The sequence below is a fragment of the Acipenser ruthenus genome, chromosome 39, assembly GCF_902713425.1.
Source record: "Acipenser ruthenus chromosome 39, fAciRut3.2 maternal haplotype, whole genome shotgun sequence".
Classification (NCBI taxonomy): Eukaryota; Metazoa; Chordata; class Actinopteri; order Acipenseriformes; family Acipenseridae; genus Acipenser; species Acipenser ruthenus.
Window position 1 is genome coordinate 10961100 of NC_081227.1, and position 20335 is coordinate 10981434.

At 42.8% G+C, this 20335-nt stretch overlaps 3 protein-coding genes across 3 annotated transcripts; 2 read left to right on the forward strand and 1 right to left on the reverse strand.

Moving 5' to 3' along the window:
* The first annotated feature begins 3810 nt into the window (after window positions 1-3810).
* On the forward strand, window positions 3811-7193 carry LOC131707246 (L-amino-acid oxidase-like). Its single transcript, XM_059009519.1, has 6 exons — window positions 3811-4008; window positions 4901-5013; window positions 5134-5328; window positions 5407-5515; window positions 6043-6179; window positions 6416-7193. Exons 1-6 carry the CDS (start codon window positions 3811-3813, stop codon window positions 7191-7193), a joined length of 1530 nt encoding a protein of 509 aa, XP_058865502.1.
* A 1645-nt stretch (window positions 7194-8838) lies between these two features.
* On the forward strand, window positions 8839-13316 carry LOC131707308 (zinc finger protein 883-like). Its single transcript, XM_059009710.1, has 3 exons — window positions 8839-8921; window positions 10147-10473; window positions 11088-13316. The coding sequence occupies exons 2-3, from the start codon at window positions 10173-10175 to the stop codon at window positions 12710-12712; spliced, it is 1926 nt and encodes a 641-aa protein (XP_058865693.1). The 5' UTR covers window positions 8839-8921; window positions 10147-10172; the 3' UTR covers window positions 12713-13316.
* Window positions 13317-13323: 7 nt separating this feature from the next.
* Window positions 13324-17618, reverse strand: LOC117966670 (hatching enzyme 1.2-like). Its single transcript, XM_059009711.1, has 11 exons — window positions 17488-17618; window positions 17357-17375; window positions 16848-16922; window positions 16379-16519; window positions 15936-16053; window positions 15596-15774; window positions 15059-15140; window positions 14798-14934; window positions 14582-14700; window positions 14079-14301; window positions 13324-13546 (listed from the first exon to the last, which is right to left on the reverse strand). The coding sequence occupies exons 1-11, from the start codon at window positions 17560-17562 to the stop codon at window positions 13536-13538; spliced, it is 1179 nt and encodes a 392-aa protein (XP_058865694.1). The 5' UTR covers window positions 17563-17618; the 3' UTR covers window positions 13324-13535.
* Between the last annotated feature and the right edge of the window lie 2717 nt (window positions 17619-20335).

Below are 20335 nucleotides of genomic sequence, written 5' to 3' on the forward strand. Positions count from 1 at the left end.
ATGAAACTTGTATTAACATTATTTGGCAGAAAGTATTGAGAGTGTCAGACTCTGAAGATATAGGGGGGTCAGTCTGTATCACACTGACAGTTTGCATTGATCTGGAGAAGCACATATCCAGTTAGTATTACTATGATTTAGTTTATGTTATTGAGAGTGTCAGACTCTGAAGATATAGGGGGTCAGTCTGTACCACAATGACAGTTTGCATTGATCTGGAGAAGCACATATCCAGTTAGTATTACTATGATTTAGTTTATGTTATTGAGAGCGTCAGACTCTGAAGATATAGGGGGTCAGTCTGTACCACACTGACAGTTTGCATTGATCTGGAGAAGCACATATCCAGTTAGTATTACTATGATTTAGTTCATGTTATTGAGAGCGTCAGACTCTGAAGATATAGGGGGGTCAGTCTGTATCACACTGACAGTTTGCATTGATCTGGAGAAGCGCATATCCAGTTAGTATTACTATGATTTAGTTTATGTTATTGAGAGTGTCAGACTCTGAAGATATAGGGGGGTCAGTCTGTATCACACTGACAGTTTGCATTGATCTGGAGAAGCGCATATCCAGTTAGTATTACTATGATTTAGTTTATGTTATTGAGAGCGTCAGACTCTGAAGATATAGGGGGGTCAGTCTGTACCACACTGACAGTTTGCATTGATCTGGAGAAGCACATATCCAGTTAGTATTACTATGATTTAGTTTATGTTATTGAGAGCGTCAGACTCTGAAGATATAGGGGGTCAGTCTGTACCACACTGACAGTTTGCATTGATCTGGAGAAGCACATATCCAGTTAGTATTACTATGATTTAGTTTATGTTATTGAGAGTGTCAGACTCTGAAGATATAGGGGGGTCAGTCTGTATCACACTGACAGTTTGCATTGATCTGGAGAAGCACATATCCAGTTAGTATTACTATGATTTAGTTTATGTTATTGAGAGTGTCAGACTCTGAAGATATAGGGGGGTCAGTCTGTATCACACTGACAGTTTGCATTGATCTGGAGAAGCGCATATCCAGTTAGTATTACTATGATTTAGTTTATGTTATTGAGAGTGTCAGACTCTGAAGATATAGGGGGGTCAGTCTGTATCACACTGACAGTTTGCATTGATCTGGAGAAGCGCATATCCAGTTAGTATTAATATGATTTAGTTTATGTTATTGAGAGTGTCAGACTCTGAAGATATAGGGGGTCAGTCTGTACCACACTGACAGTTTGCATTGATCTGGAGAAGCACATATCCAGTTAGTATTACTATGATTTAGTTTATGTTATTGAGAGTGTCAGACTCTGAAGATATAGGGGGGTCAGTCTGTATCACACTGACAGTTTGCATTGATCTGGAGAAGCACATATCCAGTTAGTATTATTATGATTTAGTTTATGTTATTGAGAGTGTCAGACTCTGAAGATATAGGGGGTCAGTCTGTACCACACTGACAGTTTGCATTGATCTGGAGAAGCACATATCCAGTTAGTATTACTATGATTTAGTTTATCTTATTGAGAGCGTCAGACTCTGAAGATATAGGGGGGTCAGTCTGTACCACACTGACAGTTTGCATTGATCTGGAGAAGCGCATATCCAGTTAGTATTACTATGATTTCGTTTATGTTATTGAGAGTGTCAGACTCTGAAGATATAGGGGGGTCAGTCTGTACCACACTGACAGTTTGCATTGATCTGGAGAAGCACATATCCAGTTAGTATTACTATGATTTAGTTTATGTTATTGAGAGTGTCAGACTCTGAAGATATAGGGGGGTCAGTCTGTACCACACTGACAGTTTGCATTGATCTGGAGAAGCACATATCCAGTTAGTATTACTATGATTTAGTTTATGTTATTGAGAGTGTCAGACTCTGAAGATATAGGGGGTCAGTCTGTACCACACTGACAGTTTGTATTGATCTGGAGAAGCACATATCCAGTTAGTATTACTATGATTTAGTTTATGTTATTGAGAGTGTCAGACTCTGAAGATATAGGGGGGTCAGTCTGTATCACACTGACAGTTTGCATTGATCTGGAGAAGCACATATCCAGTTAGTATTACTATGATTTAGTTTATGTTATTGAGAGTGTCAGACTCTGAAGATATAGGGGGTCAGTCTGTACCACACTGACAGTTTGCATTGATCTGGAGAAGCACATATCCAGTTAGTATTACTATGATTTAGTTTATCTTATTGAGAGCGTCAGACTCTGAAGATATAGGGGGGTCAGTCTGTACCACACTGACAGTTTGCATTGATCTGGAGAAGCACATATCCAGTTAGTATTACTATGATTTAGTTTATGTTATTGAGAGTGTCAGACTCTGAAGATATAGGGGGGTCAGTCTGTATCACACTGACAGTTTGCATTGATCTGGAGAAGCACATATCCAGTTAGTATTACTATGATTTAGTTTATGTTATTGAGAGTGTCAGACTCTGAAGATATAGGGGGTCAGTCTGTACCACACTGACAGTTTGCATTGATCTGGAGAAGCACATATCCAGTTAGTATTACTATGATTTAGTTTATGTTATTGAGAGCGTCAGACTCTGAAGATATAGGGGGTCAGTCTGTACCACACTGACAGTTTGCATTGATCTGGAGAAGCACATATCCAGTTAGTATTACTATGATTTAGTTCATGTTATTGAGAGCGTCAGACTCTGAAGATATAGGGGGGTCAGTCTGTATCACACTGACAGTTTGCATTGATCTGGAGAAGCGCATATCCAGTTAGTATTACTATGATTTAGTTTATGTTATTGAGAGTGTCAGACTCTGAAGATATAGGGGGGTCAGTCTGTATCACACTGACAGTTTGCATTGATCTGGAGAAGCGCATATCCAGTTAGTATTACTATGATTTAGTTTATGTTATTGAGAGTGTCAGACTCTGAAGATATAGGGGGTCAGTCTGTACCACACTGACAGTTTGCATTGATCTGGAGAAGCACATATCCAGTTAGTATTACTATGATTTAGTTTATGTTATTGAGAGCGTCAGACTCTGAAGATATAGGGGGGTCAGTCTGTACCACACTGACAGTTTGCATTGATCTGGAGAAGCGCATATCCAGTTAGTATTACTATGATTTAGTTTATGTTATTGAGAGTGTCAGACTCTGAAGATATAGGGGGGTCAGTCTGTACCACACTGACAGTTTGCATTGATCTGGAGAAGCACATATCCAGTTAGTATTACTATGATTTAGTTTATGTTATTGAGAGTGTCAGACTCTGAAGATATAGGGGGGTCAGTCTGTACCACACTGACAGTTTGCATTGATCTGGAGAAGCACATATCCAGTTAGTATTACTATGATTTAGTTTATGTTATTGAGAGTGTCAGACTCTGAAGATATAGGGGGGTCAGTCTGTATCACACTGACAGTTTGCATTGATCTGGAGAAGCACATATCCAGTTAGTATTACTATGATTTAGTTTATGTTATTGAGAGTGTCAGACTCTGAAGATATAGGGGGGTCAGTCTGTATCACACTGACAGTTTCCATTCATCTGGACCTGAGTTTAAAAAAGTCAATGCTGACACAAGTAAAAATAACAATACTAATATATTGTGAGCACCATCAAGCTGAACAGAGTAACAGACTGGATCCCTGAAAATAACCCGGGAATCTGACCCCTTGTTCAGCTGAAGGAACGTAACACAATATTATATGTCTCTGTGTTTAAGCTGCACCCATCAAATGAAAGCACTGCTGTGTGGAATGGTGTAATTGTATGAAGTTTCACTTCCTTCATTCACAGTGTTGTGTCTGGGCTTCATGTTTGCATCGCTGGAAACAAAGGCACATGATCATGATGCACTGGATAAATGCTTTACTGATCCTGACTATCTGCAGTTACTGCAAATCGCTCAGAACGGTCTGAAGAAGACATCTTCTCCGAAGCGCATCATCATCGTGGGAGCAGGAATCTCTGGCTTGACTGCAGCAAAACTACTGGAGGAGGCTGGACACGAGGTACAGAGACTATAGGACTGTAGTGTGGAAGTGTTCATGAGGTTCTGCATCACAGAGACTATAGGACTGTAGTGTGGAAGTGTTCATGAGGTTCTGCATCACAGAGAGTATAGGACTGTAGTGTGGAAGTGTTCATGAGGTTCTGCATCACAGAGACTATAGGACTGTAGTGTGGAAGTGTTCATGAGGTTCTGCATCACAGAGACTATAGGACTGTAGTGTGGAAGTGTTCATGAGGTTCTGCATCACAGAGACTATAGGACTGTAGTGTGGAAGTGTTCATGAGGTTCTGCATCACAGAGACTATAGGACTGTAGTGTGGAAGTGTTCATGAGGTTCTGCATCACAGAGACTATAGGACTGTAGTGTGGAAGTGTTCATGAGGTTCTGCATCGCAGAGACTATAGGACTGTAGTGTGGAAGTGTTCATGAGGTTCTGCATCACAGAGACTATAGGACTGTAGTGTGGAAGTGTTCATGAAGTTCTGCATCACAGAGACTATAGGACTGTAGTGTGGAAGTGTTCATGAGGTTCTGCATCGCAGAGACTATAGGACTGTAGTGTGGAAGTGTTCATGAGGTTCTGCATCACAGAGACTATAGGACTGTAGTGTGGAAGTGTTCATGAGGTTCTGCATCACAGAGACTATAGGACTGTAGTGTGGAAGTGTTCATGAGGTTCTGCATCACAGAGGCTTTAGTACTGTAGTGTGGAAGTGTTTTCCCATCTCAGCTAAATCAGAAAATCCAAACCAATTGTAGACCTTCATATTGCCAGTGGTTTTACTTTGCCCTCAATAGGAACTCATCAGGCCTGTTAAACTGTGACCTCAATGCTGACGTCATGTGTGACTGTAAGAGAATGACGGTGAATGCTGGTTGATGTTTGCAGATCATATTGATTGAAGCGAGCCAGCGCATTGGTGGACGTGTGCACACCCACAGGAATGAGAGCGGGGGCTGGTACGCTGAACTGGGAGCAATGAGGATACCCAGTTTTCACAGGTCAGGCACCGTGGCGAATGGGAAACTCTTTTTTTCTGTGATCAAAGAAACTGTATTGCCTACATGACTGTGTTTCAAGGGCTGAGAAAGACAGGTAATAATGGTGACACATTTCTTTAGGCTTGTCCTGACCTTCGCTGAAAGAATGGGTTTAAAACTGAACCCCTTCATTGAGGACAACAGGAACACCTGGTACCAGGTGAACGGGGTCCACAAGAGAGCCTACACTGTGGAGGAGAATCCAGATGTGCTGAGGTACCCTGTGAGCGCCCAGGAACGAGGGAAATCAGCAGGCAGGCTCTTCAATGAGTCTCTGTCAGAGATGCAGGAGGGCTTCCAAGAGACCCCTTCATTGAGTTAGGAGAGGTTTCAATGAGTCTGTGAGAGGCACAGCTGGGCTCTGATCTCTGAAATAATGATCCTACAGGTGATGGATGATCTGAAGAAGAGTGGATACAATTGCAGCGAGGTGATGGAGAAATACGACTCCTACTCTGTGAAGGTGAATACATTCGCATTGCATGTGTTAATATGAAGCTGTACAGAACAACACAAAGGCTTGATAACCACACTGAAGTGCATGGAACCTGCATTGTTAACAGCACAGGCTGGGGTGCAAACTGGTGAGCACATGGGTCTTAACCTCGGCACAGAAAGAGCCCGGCTCCACTGCACAAACACACCTAGAACTTCTCATCTCCTCACACCTTCAGCATGAAGACACAATGCTAGCACATCACACAGGCTGGGGTGCAAACTGGTGAGCACATGGGTCTTAACCTCGGCACAGAAAGAGTCCGGCTCCACTGCACAAACACACCTAGAACTTCTCATCTCCTCACACCTTCAGCATGAAGACACAATGCTAGCACATCACACAGGCTGGCAGAGCCTGGGAATGGGATCATTCATTGTTGTTTTTACAGCAGTCTTAACTGAGACTACAATCTTTGTGCAATGCATCTGATGAGCTGGTTTTCTTAACGTGAGTGCCATGCAGTTAAGTGAATGCTGTATTGCTTCTTGCAGGAGTATTTAGTTAAAGAGGGTAACCTGAGTGAAGGGGCTGTGCGTATGATTGGAGATATTCTCGATGAGAACAGTTTCTTTTTCACCGCCTTCACTGAGAGTCTAAGAATCGAATATGACATCAATGATAATACCAGGTAAGATTCTCATGAGCAGTCAGGTGTAGAAATAGGACAGGACCCTGCTTAGCTGCTACATGATCTGAGTGACTCCCCACCTAATGAGCCTTAGTTATACTTTATCTGAGTGACTCCCTACCTTATGTGACCTGAACCGGATTTGAACTTGTAGGCGAGAAAGGCGACTGCATTACCTGCTATGCGACAAGCCCCCAAAACGTTTCAGCTACTAAAGTGCCTTCTCTCTGTTTCAGGTACTTCGAAATCAGTAATGGTCTGGATAACCTTCCGAGAGCATTTTATGAATCTCTCAGTGCTGTTGTTCTCCTGGACTCCAGAGCTGTCAGGATAGAGCAGAGCAGAAAGGGTGTCACTGTGTTTTATCAGAGCCAGAAGGATTCCTCCGTCATGAACGTCAGTGCTGATTACCTGCTCCTCACTGCCACCGCCACTGCCAAAGCCTCTCTGTTTATAGACTTCTCACCCCCCCTGTCAGCCAGCAAGATGGAGGCTCTTCGCTCGGTTCACTACTCCAGCTCTACCAAGATCTTCCTGAGCTTTCGACAGAGGTTCTGGGAGAAAGAAGGGATCTGGGGAGGGAAGTCGATCACCGATCTTCCATCCAGGTTCATCTATTACCCCAGTCACAGCTTCCAGGGCACAGACGGAGGGGTGATTCTTGCTTCATACACCGCCTCAGACGACTCTGCCCTGTTCCTGGGGCTCAGCGATCAGGAGTGTATGGAGGTGGCTCTTGAAGATCTCGTCAAGATTCACGGAGGAGAGATTCGCGCTCTCTGGGACGGAGCAGGAGTGGTGAAGAAGTGGAGCTTAGATCCATACAGTCTCGGTGCCTTTGCCATATTCACCCCCTATCAGCTGAATGACTATTCCTCCACTCTATTCAAGAACGAAGGGAGAATACACTTTGCTGGAGAGCACACTGCACTTCCACATGCCTGGATTGAGACAGCCATGAAGTCGGCTATCAGGGCAGCCAGCAACATCAACAACGTGAGGCTGGAACAGTAACACTGTAACTTCAATTAGACAGCACTGCCCTTGCATGACGGATCCTGCCAGCCTCTCTCTCTCATGCATGACTGTTTATTAGTATTCTGTGAATGAGTGAAGAGCTCTTGCACAGCATGGGCTCAGCACGGATTTGCCTCGTTTTCTGGGTAAATGAATATGAGAGCACTGCATTATCACACCAGAAAACAAGGACTGAAAAGATCCGCTGCAGTCATTCGTATCGTTTCCAACAAACATACTAACCCATAAAACAAGCTCTTCTCTGCAAACACGACTGGCTGCTTTCACAGACCCTCATCAGCCCTCTCGGATCACTTAACCAAGATGAGTGCTAACTGTGGCCTGTGAAACCAGCCAGGTATTGAAAGATTAACAGATACACAAACTTTTTTTTTGTTGCCAAAACTGTTTGAATTTTTCTGTAAATTCTTTGAAAACCTTTTTTTTTTAATAAGAAATATGACTTGCCAATGGTGAAAGATATGAACTGTATATGAACAAATGAAAGAAGTGCTTTGGTTGCAAATTGAATGATACTGACTTTTAAACTGTGTTGAAGTGAGTTCTGTTTTACAGTTCTCACAGCACTGTGCTTCCTTGTATCTGGAGAAAGTGAGTGAGGAACTCCACTGAGATCATCACAACACAGTCAGCTGGGACGCTTGCACAGCGCACAGTATTTTTCATTTTGTATGCATGTATTATGCATTTCTCTGTAGTTAAAGTATTATGGATTCTCTTGCTGTTACTGCATCTTGTAAAGCACTTTGTGATGGTGATCCACTATGAAAGGTGCTATATACAATAAAGATTAATTTTGTACACCCCATTTATATTTATTTCTTAACAGACACCCTTATCCAGGGCAACTTACAATTGTTACAAGATATCACATTATTTTTACATACAATTACTCATTTATACAGTTGGGTTTTTACTGGAGCAATCTAGATAAAGTACCTTGCTCAAGGGTACAGCAGCAGTGTCCCCCACCTGGGATTGAACCCACGACCCTCCGGTCAAGAGTCCAGAACCACTACTCCACACTGCTGCCTGCATTTATTCTAACTATTCTACCTACATTGCAAGTTAAAAAATACAATTATTAAATATTTAAAAAAATAATAATGGAGAAGTTATTCTTTATATTTTATCATTCTTAAGCATTACGTTATGTCATCATCCACCAGTTAATAATATATTTCATCAGTGGACCCTGGGCAACAGCGAAACAGACTTCATACGTTTTTAAAAATTTGAAACACTGAGAAAATGATGTTATTCACTTTTATGATTTAAACGCAATGTATTTACAATAAAGGGTCGTTTCATTATAATTATAATAATAATAATAATAATAATAATAATAATAATAATAATAATAATAATAATTCTGCTACTATTGTAGATCTATGTCCGTGCTCTGACCTCGCTCCTTACACATTTTACAATCAGAAAGAACATTTACATTTGGTTTGTCTTTTATCCATTTGCATTTATGTATGCAATACCCAAATAACATGAAGACATTGACTAAAAAGACAGCAGAGCGGTCAATATCAGAGTTGTGACAAACGACATCTTCTCACGAGAAACACATTATCAGCGCATATGGTTAAATCTAGGCGCAGTAGCACATCTATGATTTCACTGAAAGTGACGTCACAGTGCTGCGACGGTCTCTTTGTGGAAGATATCAGTGTAACAGAGGCACGTTTAGAGAAGGTAAGACTGGGTGTACCGGTTCATGGTTACTTCCGAAATCTGAGATAGATATATAATGTATTTAAAAAGTATAATCAGACAGCTTCTCGGCGTCTTCCGAAAAGTTGTTTATAAAAACCGGGGCTGTTTTATGAGTAATATTAGTGTTGTATTCATTTCGCGCCTGCATAGCCGTACTATCAAACTAACTTCCAGGATGAAAGACAGTACACGCACGCACAGGGGTGTTTGCGACAGTGTTTTAATTATATCACATCCAAATTGTATTTAGACAGGGAGCAAAACGTGAGGATTATAATGGTCTCTAAAATAAAAACGGTGTTGTACTCAACGTAGTCCCACAGACCTAATGCGCTACTCTCAGAAAGCGTTTTATTCTGGATATGATTGTACTGAAAGTGCGGCCAAAAGCGATTCTTATTTCAGTGCATTACATCACCGTTAAGGTTGACTGTACTTCGGCTAGCCAGATTAGAGCGCGTTACAAGTTGCCATTTTCATTGAACTGCCTGCGCTGCCAAACACCGGCGTGCTTATTCAAAGCGTTATCACAGAACGAGTTCCCGTTTAATGTGTAGATAAGACTGTGTAACACGCGCTGTCAGTATTGAGCACGTTACACCACAGCACCCAGCCCTCACACAAATACCACCACAAACCAACACGAAATGAAACACTAGCTTACAATTTAGATGTTAAAATGTGATTCTGATAAGGACATTGTTATGTGTTCCTGTGTGTTTTAATGTCTTTATAAATGTTAAGCTTCTGTTAGACATGTTTTACAAGGTCTTCCTGTGTTATTATATTTTGCGTTGCCCTCACAGGGATGCTTTTAAACTGTGGTGTGTGATGTGGTTGAGTTTGCTGGTGTGGATCTGGTGGAGTTTGCTGGGGTGGATCTGGTGGAGTTTGCTGGGGTGTGATCTGGTGGAGTTTGCTGGGGTGTGATCTGGTGGAGTTTGCTGGGGTGTGATCTGGTGGAGTTTGCTGGGGTGTGATCTGGTGGAGTTTGCTGGGGTGTGATCTGCTGGAGCTTGCTGGGGTGTGATCTGCTGGAGCTTGCTGGGGTGTGATCTGCTGGAGCTTGCTGGGGTGTGATCTGCTGGAGCTTGCTGGGGTGTGATCTGCTGGAGTTTGCTGGGGTGTGATCTGCTGGAGTTTGCTGGGGTGTGATCTGGTGGAGTTCAGATTAAATAACTTGATTGTGTTTTGTTTGATACAGGTGTGGAAGAGAAATCCTCTTGTAAAATGAAATCAGTGACTTATAAAAAAGTGAGAAGGCAGACCTCAGTTCAAAGTAATGCGCAATGCCTTCGGCGCAGCTCCAGACACAGTAAAGAGGAGCTCCCTGAACCGGAGCCTGCCCATGTTAAACAGGAGCTCTCTGAACTGAGATCGCTGCCAGTCCGGGAGCAGGAGGACGCTGACTATGCAGAGGATGTGTCTCAACTGGGAATTGTCCATATTAAACCAGAGGTCTCTAAAGAAACCAGTACTAACACACCTAAAGAGAAAACAGCCCCCTCCTCCTCCAGCACCAGTGGAACATGTAAGTACAAACCTAGAGAATTCATGAGCAGGTAAGACAGGGAGGGATAATGTGGCTTTCATCTGATCATTCTCTCATGCTAGCACTTCCATTTCAGGGATCAAGTGTAATACTGTAAATCTTACAATAGACACCAAACACAATCTGCATGTTGATAATAGACTTGGCCCTGTGCACATAGCTCCCTCACAGTTATAATGCATCACTGCACAAACTCATTTCTGTGCAGTGTGAAGAACACACCTCCCTCCCAGTTATAATGCATCACTGCACAAACTCATTTCTGTGCAGTGTGAAGAACACACCTCCCTCCCAGTTATAATGCATCACTGCACAAACTCATTTCTGTGCAGTGTGAAGAACACACCTCCCTCCCAGTTATTCTGAGATGGGTATCATTTGGGGTGCCGCTGTACTCCTGGGACGTCTTGCTTTTGAAAACATTTTGCCTGATGGTAACATCATATAATGTGGCTCGCAGCACCATTTATGTAATTTTATTTATTTATTTATTAATTTATTTATTTAGTTACTGCTTATAAAGCGCAGGATTCTGAGAGTCGTTTCTGGATGTGTAACTTTCTTTCTCTTTGTTCTCTCTCACTCTTCTGAAGCGGATCGTAATCAGAAGCACACATGCTGGCACTGTGAGGTCTCTTTTACTGGGAAGCGGCACTTTCAGAACCATCTCAAGACGGCGCACCCAGAAGAGGAGCTAGGAAGCGGGCAAGTTAACAGCAGCACACATTTACAGCAGTGTAGACCAGGAGCTCCTGCAAGAGAGAACAGTCTGAGTGAATCCCAGAAATCACAAAACCGCTGTACCGACTGTGGGAAGAATTTCAAAAACCTCACAGCCCTTATAAACCACAACAGGATTCACACCGGAGGCAACCCCTTTGTGTGCACTGCTTGTGGGAAGAGCTTCACCCAGTCCTCACACTTGAAAAGTCACCTGGTACTTCATACTGGAGAGAGACCGTATCACTGCTCTGAATGTGGGAAGAGCTTCAGGTACTCCAAATCTTTTACCCTGCACAAGCGCACACACACAGGAGAGACTCCGTATCACTGTACTGTCTGTGGGAAGAGTTTCAGTCAGTCAGTGCACCTGAAAAGACACCAGCAAGTTCACACAGGCGAGAGACCATATCCCTGTACTGATTGTGGGAAGAGCTTTGGGCTCCTTAAAAATCTAATAGTACACCAGAGAATCCACACCAACGAGACCCCCTACCACTGCGATGTTTGTGAGAAAAAGTTTAAAACTTTAGGAAACCTGAAGTCCCACCAGCGCACTCACTCCACAGAGACGCCTTATAAGTGTTCAGAATGTGGGAAAAGCTTCAAATTCTCCCAGAGTTTTAAAAAACACCAGAAGAGTCACACGGGACCCTATGACTGTACTGACTGTGAGCAAAGCTGTGAAGATTTAGGAGCTTTGGATGCACACCAGAAAATTCACAGAAGAGAGACCACCCATAAGTGCACTATTTGTGGGAAGACTTTCAGAGAGTCTGGGGACCTGAAGAGACATGAACAAATTCACATCACAAACGAGCGCTATAAGTGTACTTCCTGCTTGAAGACTTTCAGTGAGGTCGGACAGCTTCATACCCACCAGCAGATTCATGCAGGAGACAATCCTCATCAGTGCTGTGACTGTGGGAAGAGCTTTGCTGCGTCGGGAGCTCTTATAAAACACCAGAGAGTTCACACAGGAGAAGCTCTGTTCCTCTGTGCTGACTGTGGGAAGGGTTTCCGTGACTCCACTGCACTCTCCACACACCAGCGCACTCACACAGGAGAGACCCCCTATCTGTGCACGGTGTGTGGGAAGAGCTTCAAGTATGTAAGAAGCCTGGACATCCACCAGCGCACCCACACCCGGGAGACCCCGTATCACTGCACTGTGTGCGGGAAGCGCTTCAGCCAGGGGCAGAACCTCAAGAGACACCAGCGGGTTCACACAGGAGAGGCCCCGTATCGCTGTGCTGTCTGCGGGAAGAGCTTCAAGGAGCCTCGGACTCTAGCTGCGCATCGCCAGATCCACACAGGAGAGAATCTTTATCCATGTGCCGATTGTGGGAAGAGTTTCAGACAAGCCAAGATCTTAAAAGTACACAAGAGAATTCACACTGGAGAGAAGCCCTTTCCCTGTACTGTATGTGACAAGAGATTCAGACATTCTGGATCCCTTAAAAAGCATCATAAAAGTCATGAAAGGAAGAGCAAATAGCTGAGCTTGGGCAATATACAGCAACACTACAGATGTGTGAGGAATCGGGTTCTGTTTGCACTGAAGACTGATGACCCTCACTTCAGAAACATTCATACATTCGTCTGTCCTGTTTATAATACACTATCCACAGAGGAATCAATATTGTGGTAGAACTGGAACATTGACTTTTAGTTCTTATTTTAACACTGTTAGGGGGGGGTGTGGGGGGTGATTTATACAAGTATAGTGCTGTGTTGTGTTGTGACTGTTTTATGATCTTCTTGTATCATGTTTTGCCCTTTTGTCTTTCTCCTCCATTTAAAATGCCCTCTGTGAATGGCAGCCTGGGATCCGTTCCATGCTCTTTGGCTTGGTCTGTCCCAGAACTCCTGTGCAGGGATTAGTGGCTTTGCCCTGCAGAGCTGCAGTGTCCTGTTTGGACAGCAGGGACACAGGAGTGGACGTGTGTTCATGCCAGTCCTCAGAACAAGAAGACTGCAGCTGTTCTAAAGTGTTCAGTTTGGGGGCGCTCTGGAGTTTCTATGGAAGAGTCAACACCTGCTACAGCATCTCATCTTATAAAACTCATCTGTTACGGATTTTGTTAAGAAAAAAATTAATGCACCACATTTCTCGTCAAAGAAACAATCATTTTTATTCATTATTACAAATACAATACCTGTTAATCAAAAACAATACCAGATTTAAAAAGATGTATAATCATTTCATTCTTATTGGGTTTTATTTTCTCATTTACTGTACTTTCTGCTTCACACATTCATATTTGTGTAATCGGCACGTTTGTTCAAATCCAGGAAACTCTTGTGGTCGTGTTCTTTGTTCATACTGGAACTGTAAGAATAGAAACGGAGACGTGAGCACCTTGTATTATCATCGTTACACAGCAAAGAAGGGAAGATTCAAGGATCAGTTGAGTTCATTAAACTTCTGTTTCACAGCATGTGTATTTGTACTGAGTTTTAACGGGAGCTGAAGGATGCTTGAAATGTTCCAACACGCTGCTGCTTCTTAAACCACCTTCACTTGCTAATCTCTTACTGGACATGATTGCATTACACTTCCATTGCAGTGCAAGCTCTAATGCTGCATTGTTCAATAAGCTGATGTCATGTTGTGCAAGTATTTCTGCAGTGCCCCATTCAAACACAGCATTCATCTCAATCACAAACACACGAAATCCACACAGAGCTTCTTACACAAGTAGTTCTGCAGCGCCCCATTCAAACACAGCATTCATCTCAATCACAAACACACGAAATCCACACAGAGCTTCTTACACAAGTAGTTCTGCAGCGCCCCATTCAAACACAGCATTCACCTCAATCACAAACACACAAAATCCACACAGAGCTTCTTTACGTACCAAACTTGTACTTGGCTGAGAATCCCGTCCCCACATCTGAGCCGTCACTGTGGAACTGAACCACGGCAGCGTTTCCACTGGAGGTGAAGGAGGGAATGGGTTCAGAGCCACAGTAGGTTTGCTGTACAGGGGAGGTAGTCACGGGTCCATCTCGGAGAGTGAGATAGTCGTAGGAACAATCCTCAGAATACTCCACATCAAAGGAACTGATGGTAAGCGAGACCTGAAATGAAACACAAAAAAGGATCTGCAGTCCAGCTAAACATCGGCATGCTCCCGCATGTTTGAGTCACATTGAAGACAATGAAATGGACGTTATAAAAGCTACATCATTTAATATCAAGATATAGATTTGTTTGCCCTCAGTGTTAATGCAATTGTTTTTGCCCTTCAAGGACCTCTGCAGACGTTTCTCCAAGTGGCTCAGGTGAGTAATGAAGGTAGCGAGGCGCCTCGATCATTCAAACAGAGATGCTGCTGGTTTGTTCTTGTGTGTTTCTTACCTTGTACCCTTTAGGGGCGTTGATGATCCACATGCAGTCTGTATTAACGGGATATTCCAGTGGATAATTGGGAGATGTCAGTGTTCCACTCACAGCAGTCAGTATGCCTCCGCATTGCACTAGAAAATGAGAGTTGCAGTGTATGTGTGAAATGCTGGAAACCCCTTTTAACTTGGGACAGGAGAAGCAAAAGAACATGTTAAATAAAGCACTTACTGGATTTACTGCAGCCATAAAGCATATTGATCTTTTGAATATCTCTCGGAGACATTGCTATTCTCTGTCCGATTTCTACCGTTTCATCTGGAATGGGTACAATAGTGAACTTTCCGGTTGTATTTGAGAAAGCATCTCTGTGTGGAGTGAAAATAACAGTGTTTTATTCAGATCAATACTGAAAAAGAGAAAAGATCTCCTCACATTGTGTGGCAGGTAATTGAGACAGGCTGAAAACCTGGACTTTCTGTTTCTTCTTACCTTCCATAGTGCATGATGGAGGTGTAGTCGTATGGCATGCCCAAGGTATTAATGTCCTGCTTGTAAAAGTTCGAAACTTGGTCTGTAAAGGGAAGGAGATGCTGGTTAAGAAGGTAAAGCTGCTACACCAGAATCTGGTTCTGTGTTTTACTTCCAGACACCTATTGTAAAAGCATTAGTGAGAGGTCTCCAGTTATTCATTGAAATGATAATGCATTCTGAAATCCCATTATAAACCCTGGCTGAACTGCACACACTTGTTTTCAACATGCCACTAGAGGCTCCTGTGAGTGTCGGGGGTCCTTCCTTTCTCATGATCCCTGCAATAAGGGCTGCCCAATTAGCACAGACTCCTACCTTTCTTGAGCTCTGACTAACAGTTGAATCACTCTGTAATGAAAGGCTATTGGGATACAAAGCCATGGTGAATGGAATATTTGTGTTGCTGCTTTCCACCCTCCCCTCAGCTCTCTCTCCAGTGCTCTTTATTGTGATTGTGTGAGCGCTCCTGGAAAGGACTCCTTGTAGTTTCCTTACCTGCTGGGATGTACTGCCAGTTGATTCTGACATAGCTGTCGCGGTCAGGTCTGCTCTGCTCGTGAAAGAAGCCTAGTGCATGGATGAGCTCATGTTGAGCCGTGGCTTTGTAAACACAGCCTCCCTTTGACAGGGACACTTGCTGAACGCCTTTATACTTTCCAATATTGGACCAGCAGCTATGGGTGGAAAGAGATTCCTGTTTAGAAATCTTGTACTTTTGATCTGTAAAAGTCGTTGCATATTTGTGAAGTTTTGAGACACGCTTGCTATACACCTTTAACCTTGAAAGCCACTCAAATGGTAGGATTCGTCAGAGACACACAGAGTGGTTATTTACCCGTTCTGAGGACTGATATTTATGTAGTCTTTTTCTGTAGTTCGCTGTTTAAATTTGATGCAGGTCTGTGCTTCGAAGTCTGGGAATGCGCTGGAGATTATGTCCTTCTCTTTAGCACCTGTAAAAAAGGATAAACCAATTGAAACACATTGATATTTTAATATATCAAAGCTTAGCATCTCCCAGACAAGAGGGACCAATAACACTACCTGCAGCACCTCCATCCATTACACTGACAACTTTAAACACAACACCCTTTCGAAAGGACAACTAGATTCCTGCGCACAGAGAAATACAGAGCTCTCCTTTACAAACAAGAAACGTTTCAAAGATCAATCCAAGTCTCTTCAATGTCCTTGTTTAATTAAATATGGTCTCACTGGTGCTATAAAACATAGTGAATGTTAATATAAAGCATTCTTCCAAACGTTTCGTGTACATACTGTATTCACTGGAGATAGTATAAGGCACGTAAACAAATCCATCAGAGGCCTTCGGCCAAAAGCAGGAGTTGTCCGGGCAGTTCATGGCGTTCCTGGAGTTTGACACGACAATGTCACCCTCCATCAGATGCTCTTTGATTCCTGTTTGAAATTTGAGCAGAGAAACGTCTTAAAGGGGAACTTGTTTTAGCCACAATATGCATTTTTATGTACTTCTCTAGGATCAAAGAAACAAAACACATCAATATATTTGAATGATCATTATGTTAGTGGTAATGGGCAGTTTACAGACACAGGTAAGACCCTATCAAACTAATCTCAATGTGCTTCTGTTAAGAGTGCATAGATTGTAGAAATGAAGACACCGATCTCAAATAGAATATGCCAGCCTTAACTTCTATTCAATAAGCAGACCCAATATTTTAACAGGCAGTAAACGTCTCTTCTTTATGTTCAGAGGCTTTCCTACCTTTATTGGCTTCTAAGATGATGCTGAAGACATCCTTATCTTCAGGGATCCCTGGGCTACGTCTTTCTCTTTGACCTACAGAAGCAAAGCACCCCAGTGTGAAATCCTGTGTGCAGGGGCAGTGTGTGGAATACAGTGCTGTGTACTAATACTGGAAGCGAATGCAATCGAGCCCCCCTGTGACACACTGCTGACACTCTGACCATCACTCATGCACTATACAGTGAAAGCATTTCCTCCAGCATGTCACCTGGGTTACAAACACACACACAAGCACACTGGCCGTGCTGAAGAGACTCCACATTCAGCTGCTTCACTGTTTGGGTGCAGTTTTGAGTTTTTGTCCTTTCAAGTAAATTACACACCAGACTAAAGGTTTATTAATCTGGTCCAGTGTGTCTGGGATCCTGAATTACAAAGATGAACTCACTGCAATGTAAAATTCAATGGATAATTTTTTTTTTCTCGTATGGGACATACACATATAAAAACAAAATCTAGGAACTTGCCTTTTCCGCTGTGGTCCCCCTGCAACAATATAAGAATGGAAAGAAAAACATGGAGCCGTTAGTGAAATGTTTAAGAGCCCAGTGAAAATGCATTTGAAATGAGAAGCGCTGCAGCTGTGTGGCATTGTTACCTTCAGAGGCTTGCCGTGTGAGACACTGAGCAGCAGTGCTAAAGTGGCGAGCACCAGTTTGTGATCCATCTTCATCTGCTGCTGCAATGTTCTGAGAAGCTCAGGAGATTCGTCTTTCCTCTTCGCTTGATGCTTCAGCACACCTGCGCATGGGCTTATATACACCCAGCCAAAGGTGTGTCCGTCAAGGGAGCTTAAAGCCATTCCATTACTGGATCCACACGTGACTCCAGATAAGACAAAGTTTGCATTGGGTTTTAAAGTCCTTAATCTTGTGTAAAAGCTGAGAGCATTCAACTCTGGCCACAAGTGTTGCATCACCGATAGAATGAACTCATTGTGCTTCATAAAGTCGAATGAAACCTGCTGAATACGTTAACTTACTGAATTATAGACCGCTTTATAGTTTTCCATAGACCTCGTGAAAAATGTGACATTTTGAAATCTAGCATGAAATACTTTATTACTGTTATGGCTATCGTTAGACTTTTTGTGATATCGTTTTGTAGTTTCTTTGATTACATGATGTTAAATAAAATATCTAAATTATGTTTGTATAGTTTATTTGTACTCAATAATGTCTCAATTCTAAAGTTGTACGTGGTGTAAAACCTTTGGCCATAGCTGTGATTCAGTATGTCAGTGTGCGCACAGTACAGTACAGAGATACATTGTTCATTTTACACATGTGCAATCCTAGGAAACAAGCTTGGTTTCTCACACTCAGGACTCTACCACACAGTCAGGAGTTTGTTTTAATTCCACACACTCCCCTTTCATTCATTTTAAACTGCTCTAGTTTTGTGGAAGTCGTTTCAATGCAGAACTAACGGGTTTATAAAAGCGCGGTGCTTTCCAGAGCTGGGACGCTGTGACGGCTGCCATTGCAGGCACACCCTTGATAGAAATGTTCACCTGAGGAGCTTTACTGGAGCTCCTTCCATTTCATCACTAGCAACTAAAATACAAGAAACAAGCAAGTTAACAGCATCAGCCGTCCCCAGCCTGTACACTGATGAGTTAGACTGCACAGTCTGTTTCATTTTACCTTCATCCATGACTGTAAAGCAGTCCACGTGGATTCATTTGGAAATATTACACGATGACAATGAGAGGGCTCCCTCCTGGCTTTCCAGTGTTTTCCAGCTGGAAGTTTGGAGGCCCTTTTGTAAAGGTTTACCCCAGTAATTGAGAATGGTATTTTTCCCATAGTTATACTTTGCATTTATCCTGGTTGGCCATGTTTATTAATAAGTCCATCTCACTGGTAGATTCAGTGTGTGATTCAGGCTTGTGGATGTCCTGGGTGTATTGTTGGTACAGTGAGTGTACAAACAGGGCAGAATCTGAACAATAGATACATTAAATACCAACGCCTCCAGATCAATAATACAAATTAAGGTGTGGAAGAGATGAGGCTGAATCTAGGGTTACAAAGACTAGGAAAAAAATACAGTCAATCATTTTCTTTGGAGTTTGAGAAGACTCCTAAATTAAGCTTGTGGGCGGGTTAGTTCCAGGCTTCTAAGCAACGTGTTTGGGATTGTGTTTAGTGTGGAGCAGGTTTATCATGTGTGTTCATTGGGGTCTTTGTCCACTGACATGTCACTGCACTGCTATATGTTCCATGCATGTGTGTTTCATGTGCATTCAGCTGCAATCTGGCAGCACTGTTGTAGATGGGAAGCAACTCTGTCAGATCTGTCTGTGCAGCGCTCTCGTATACTGAGTCAGCACAGTCTATTAAAGGTAATATCGCTGGCCTGTCCAAGCGAGAGACACTGCCTGCCTGTATAGAAGAAGTCCCAGTTTAACTCTGCATGTTCAATATGGTATTCAAAATATAGCACTGAGTCAAGCCAAGAACCAAGGTATTGCTATCGTGGTACAGTTTCAAGTCTGGTGCCATCATTTGATATCAGAGCTAGGTTACTTTTCACATTGTACAGTTTAGGTGCAGATCCAGACAGCTTGGAGTCAGTTTTAGTTGTGTTTAAAACTTCTCCATTGCAGAGTATATCACTAAGTGCACTGGCAATGACAGGGCTGTGCTGTGTATGAGTTGTTTATACAGTGGGTGTATTTAAACAAAGCACAGTAGATACTCTGGATGACTTTAGATGGTTAATGTCCACAAAGGTGTGGGAATGTAGGCTTACAAAGATTCTAGGACAATGAACAGTCAATCCTCAAATCTTCAAAGCGCTCCTCCCCTTTATGGTGTATATCACACAACACATATTCAATGTAAAAACAATGAAATGCGTTTCGTTTTGAAATGTTCTAGCTGCTGGTACTTGCATGTCCAGATTAAACTGAGGAGGCCGTTCTGTCCAGCAGTGCTTGTCCGGTTCCGAGGAGCTCATTGTAATAGTGTCTGTTTCCATTGACTGATCAACTACAGTGTGCTAACAGGAGCTGGGCCCAGAGCAAATACAGCAGCATCTTCTGCGCTGAATAGAAAGCAGGGACTGGTTTGTTATTAGACTAGATAAAGAGAATTTGACAAGCGCTGGCACTCAAAATGAGCAAAACCCTGAAGCTGCTGTAGCTGGTAAAGCAACTCCACTAGAAACACACAGGAAGACAACAAACTCAGCAAAAATACTGCAAAACCCCGTCCACCATCCACATGCGAGACAGTGACGGACATGCCTTAATGCTGAATGGCATTACACAAGAACATAAGAAAGGTTACAAACGCCATGAGGCCATTCGGCCCATCTTGCTCGTTTGGTTGTTAGTAGCTTATTGATCCCAGAATCTCATCAAGCAGCTTCTTGAAGGATCCCAGGGTGTCAGCTTCAACAATATTACTGGGGAGTTGATTCCAGACCCTCACAATTCT

Coding starts and splice junctions, on each gene's coding strand:
- LOC131707246 (XM_059009519.1), top strand. CDS start 3,811: ATGTTTGCATCGCTGGAAACAAAGGCACATGATCATGATGCACTGGAT. Junction 5,329..5,406: donor AGGCTCTTCAATGAGTCTCT/GTCAGAGATGCA, acceptor TGAGAGGCACAG/CTGGGCTCTGATCTCTGAAA. Junction 5,516..6,042: donor ACGACTCCTACTCTGTGAAG/GTGAATACATTC, acceptor TGCTTCTTGCAG/GAGTATTTAGTTAAAGAGGG.
- LOC131707308 (XM_059009710.1), top strand. CDS start 10,173: ATGAAATCAGTGACTTATAAAAAAGTGAGAAGGCAGACCTCAGTTCAA. Junction 10,474..11,087: donor CTCCAGCACCAGTGGAACAT/GTAAGTACAAAC, acceptor ACTCTTCTGAAG/CGGATCGTAATCAGAAGCAC.
- LOC117966670 (XM_059009711.1), bottom strand. CDS start 17,562: ATGAAGATGGATCACAAACTGGTGCTCGCCACTTTAGCACTGCTGCTC. Junction 15,775..15,935: donor AATATCAGTCCTCAGAACGG/GTAAATAACCAC, acceptor TTCCACCCATAG/CTGCTGGTCCAATATTGGAA. Junction 14,935..15,058: donor TCCATCATGCACTATGGAAG/GTAAGAAGAAAC, acceptor CACTCCACACAG/AGATGCTTTCTCAAATACAA.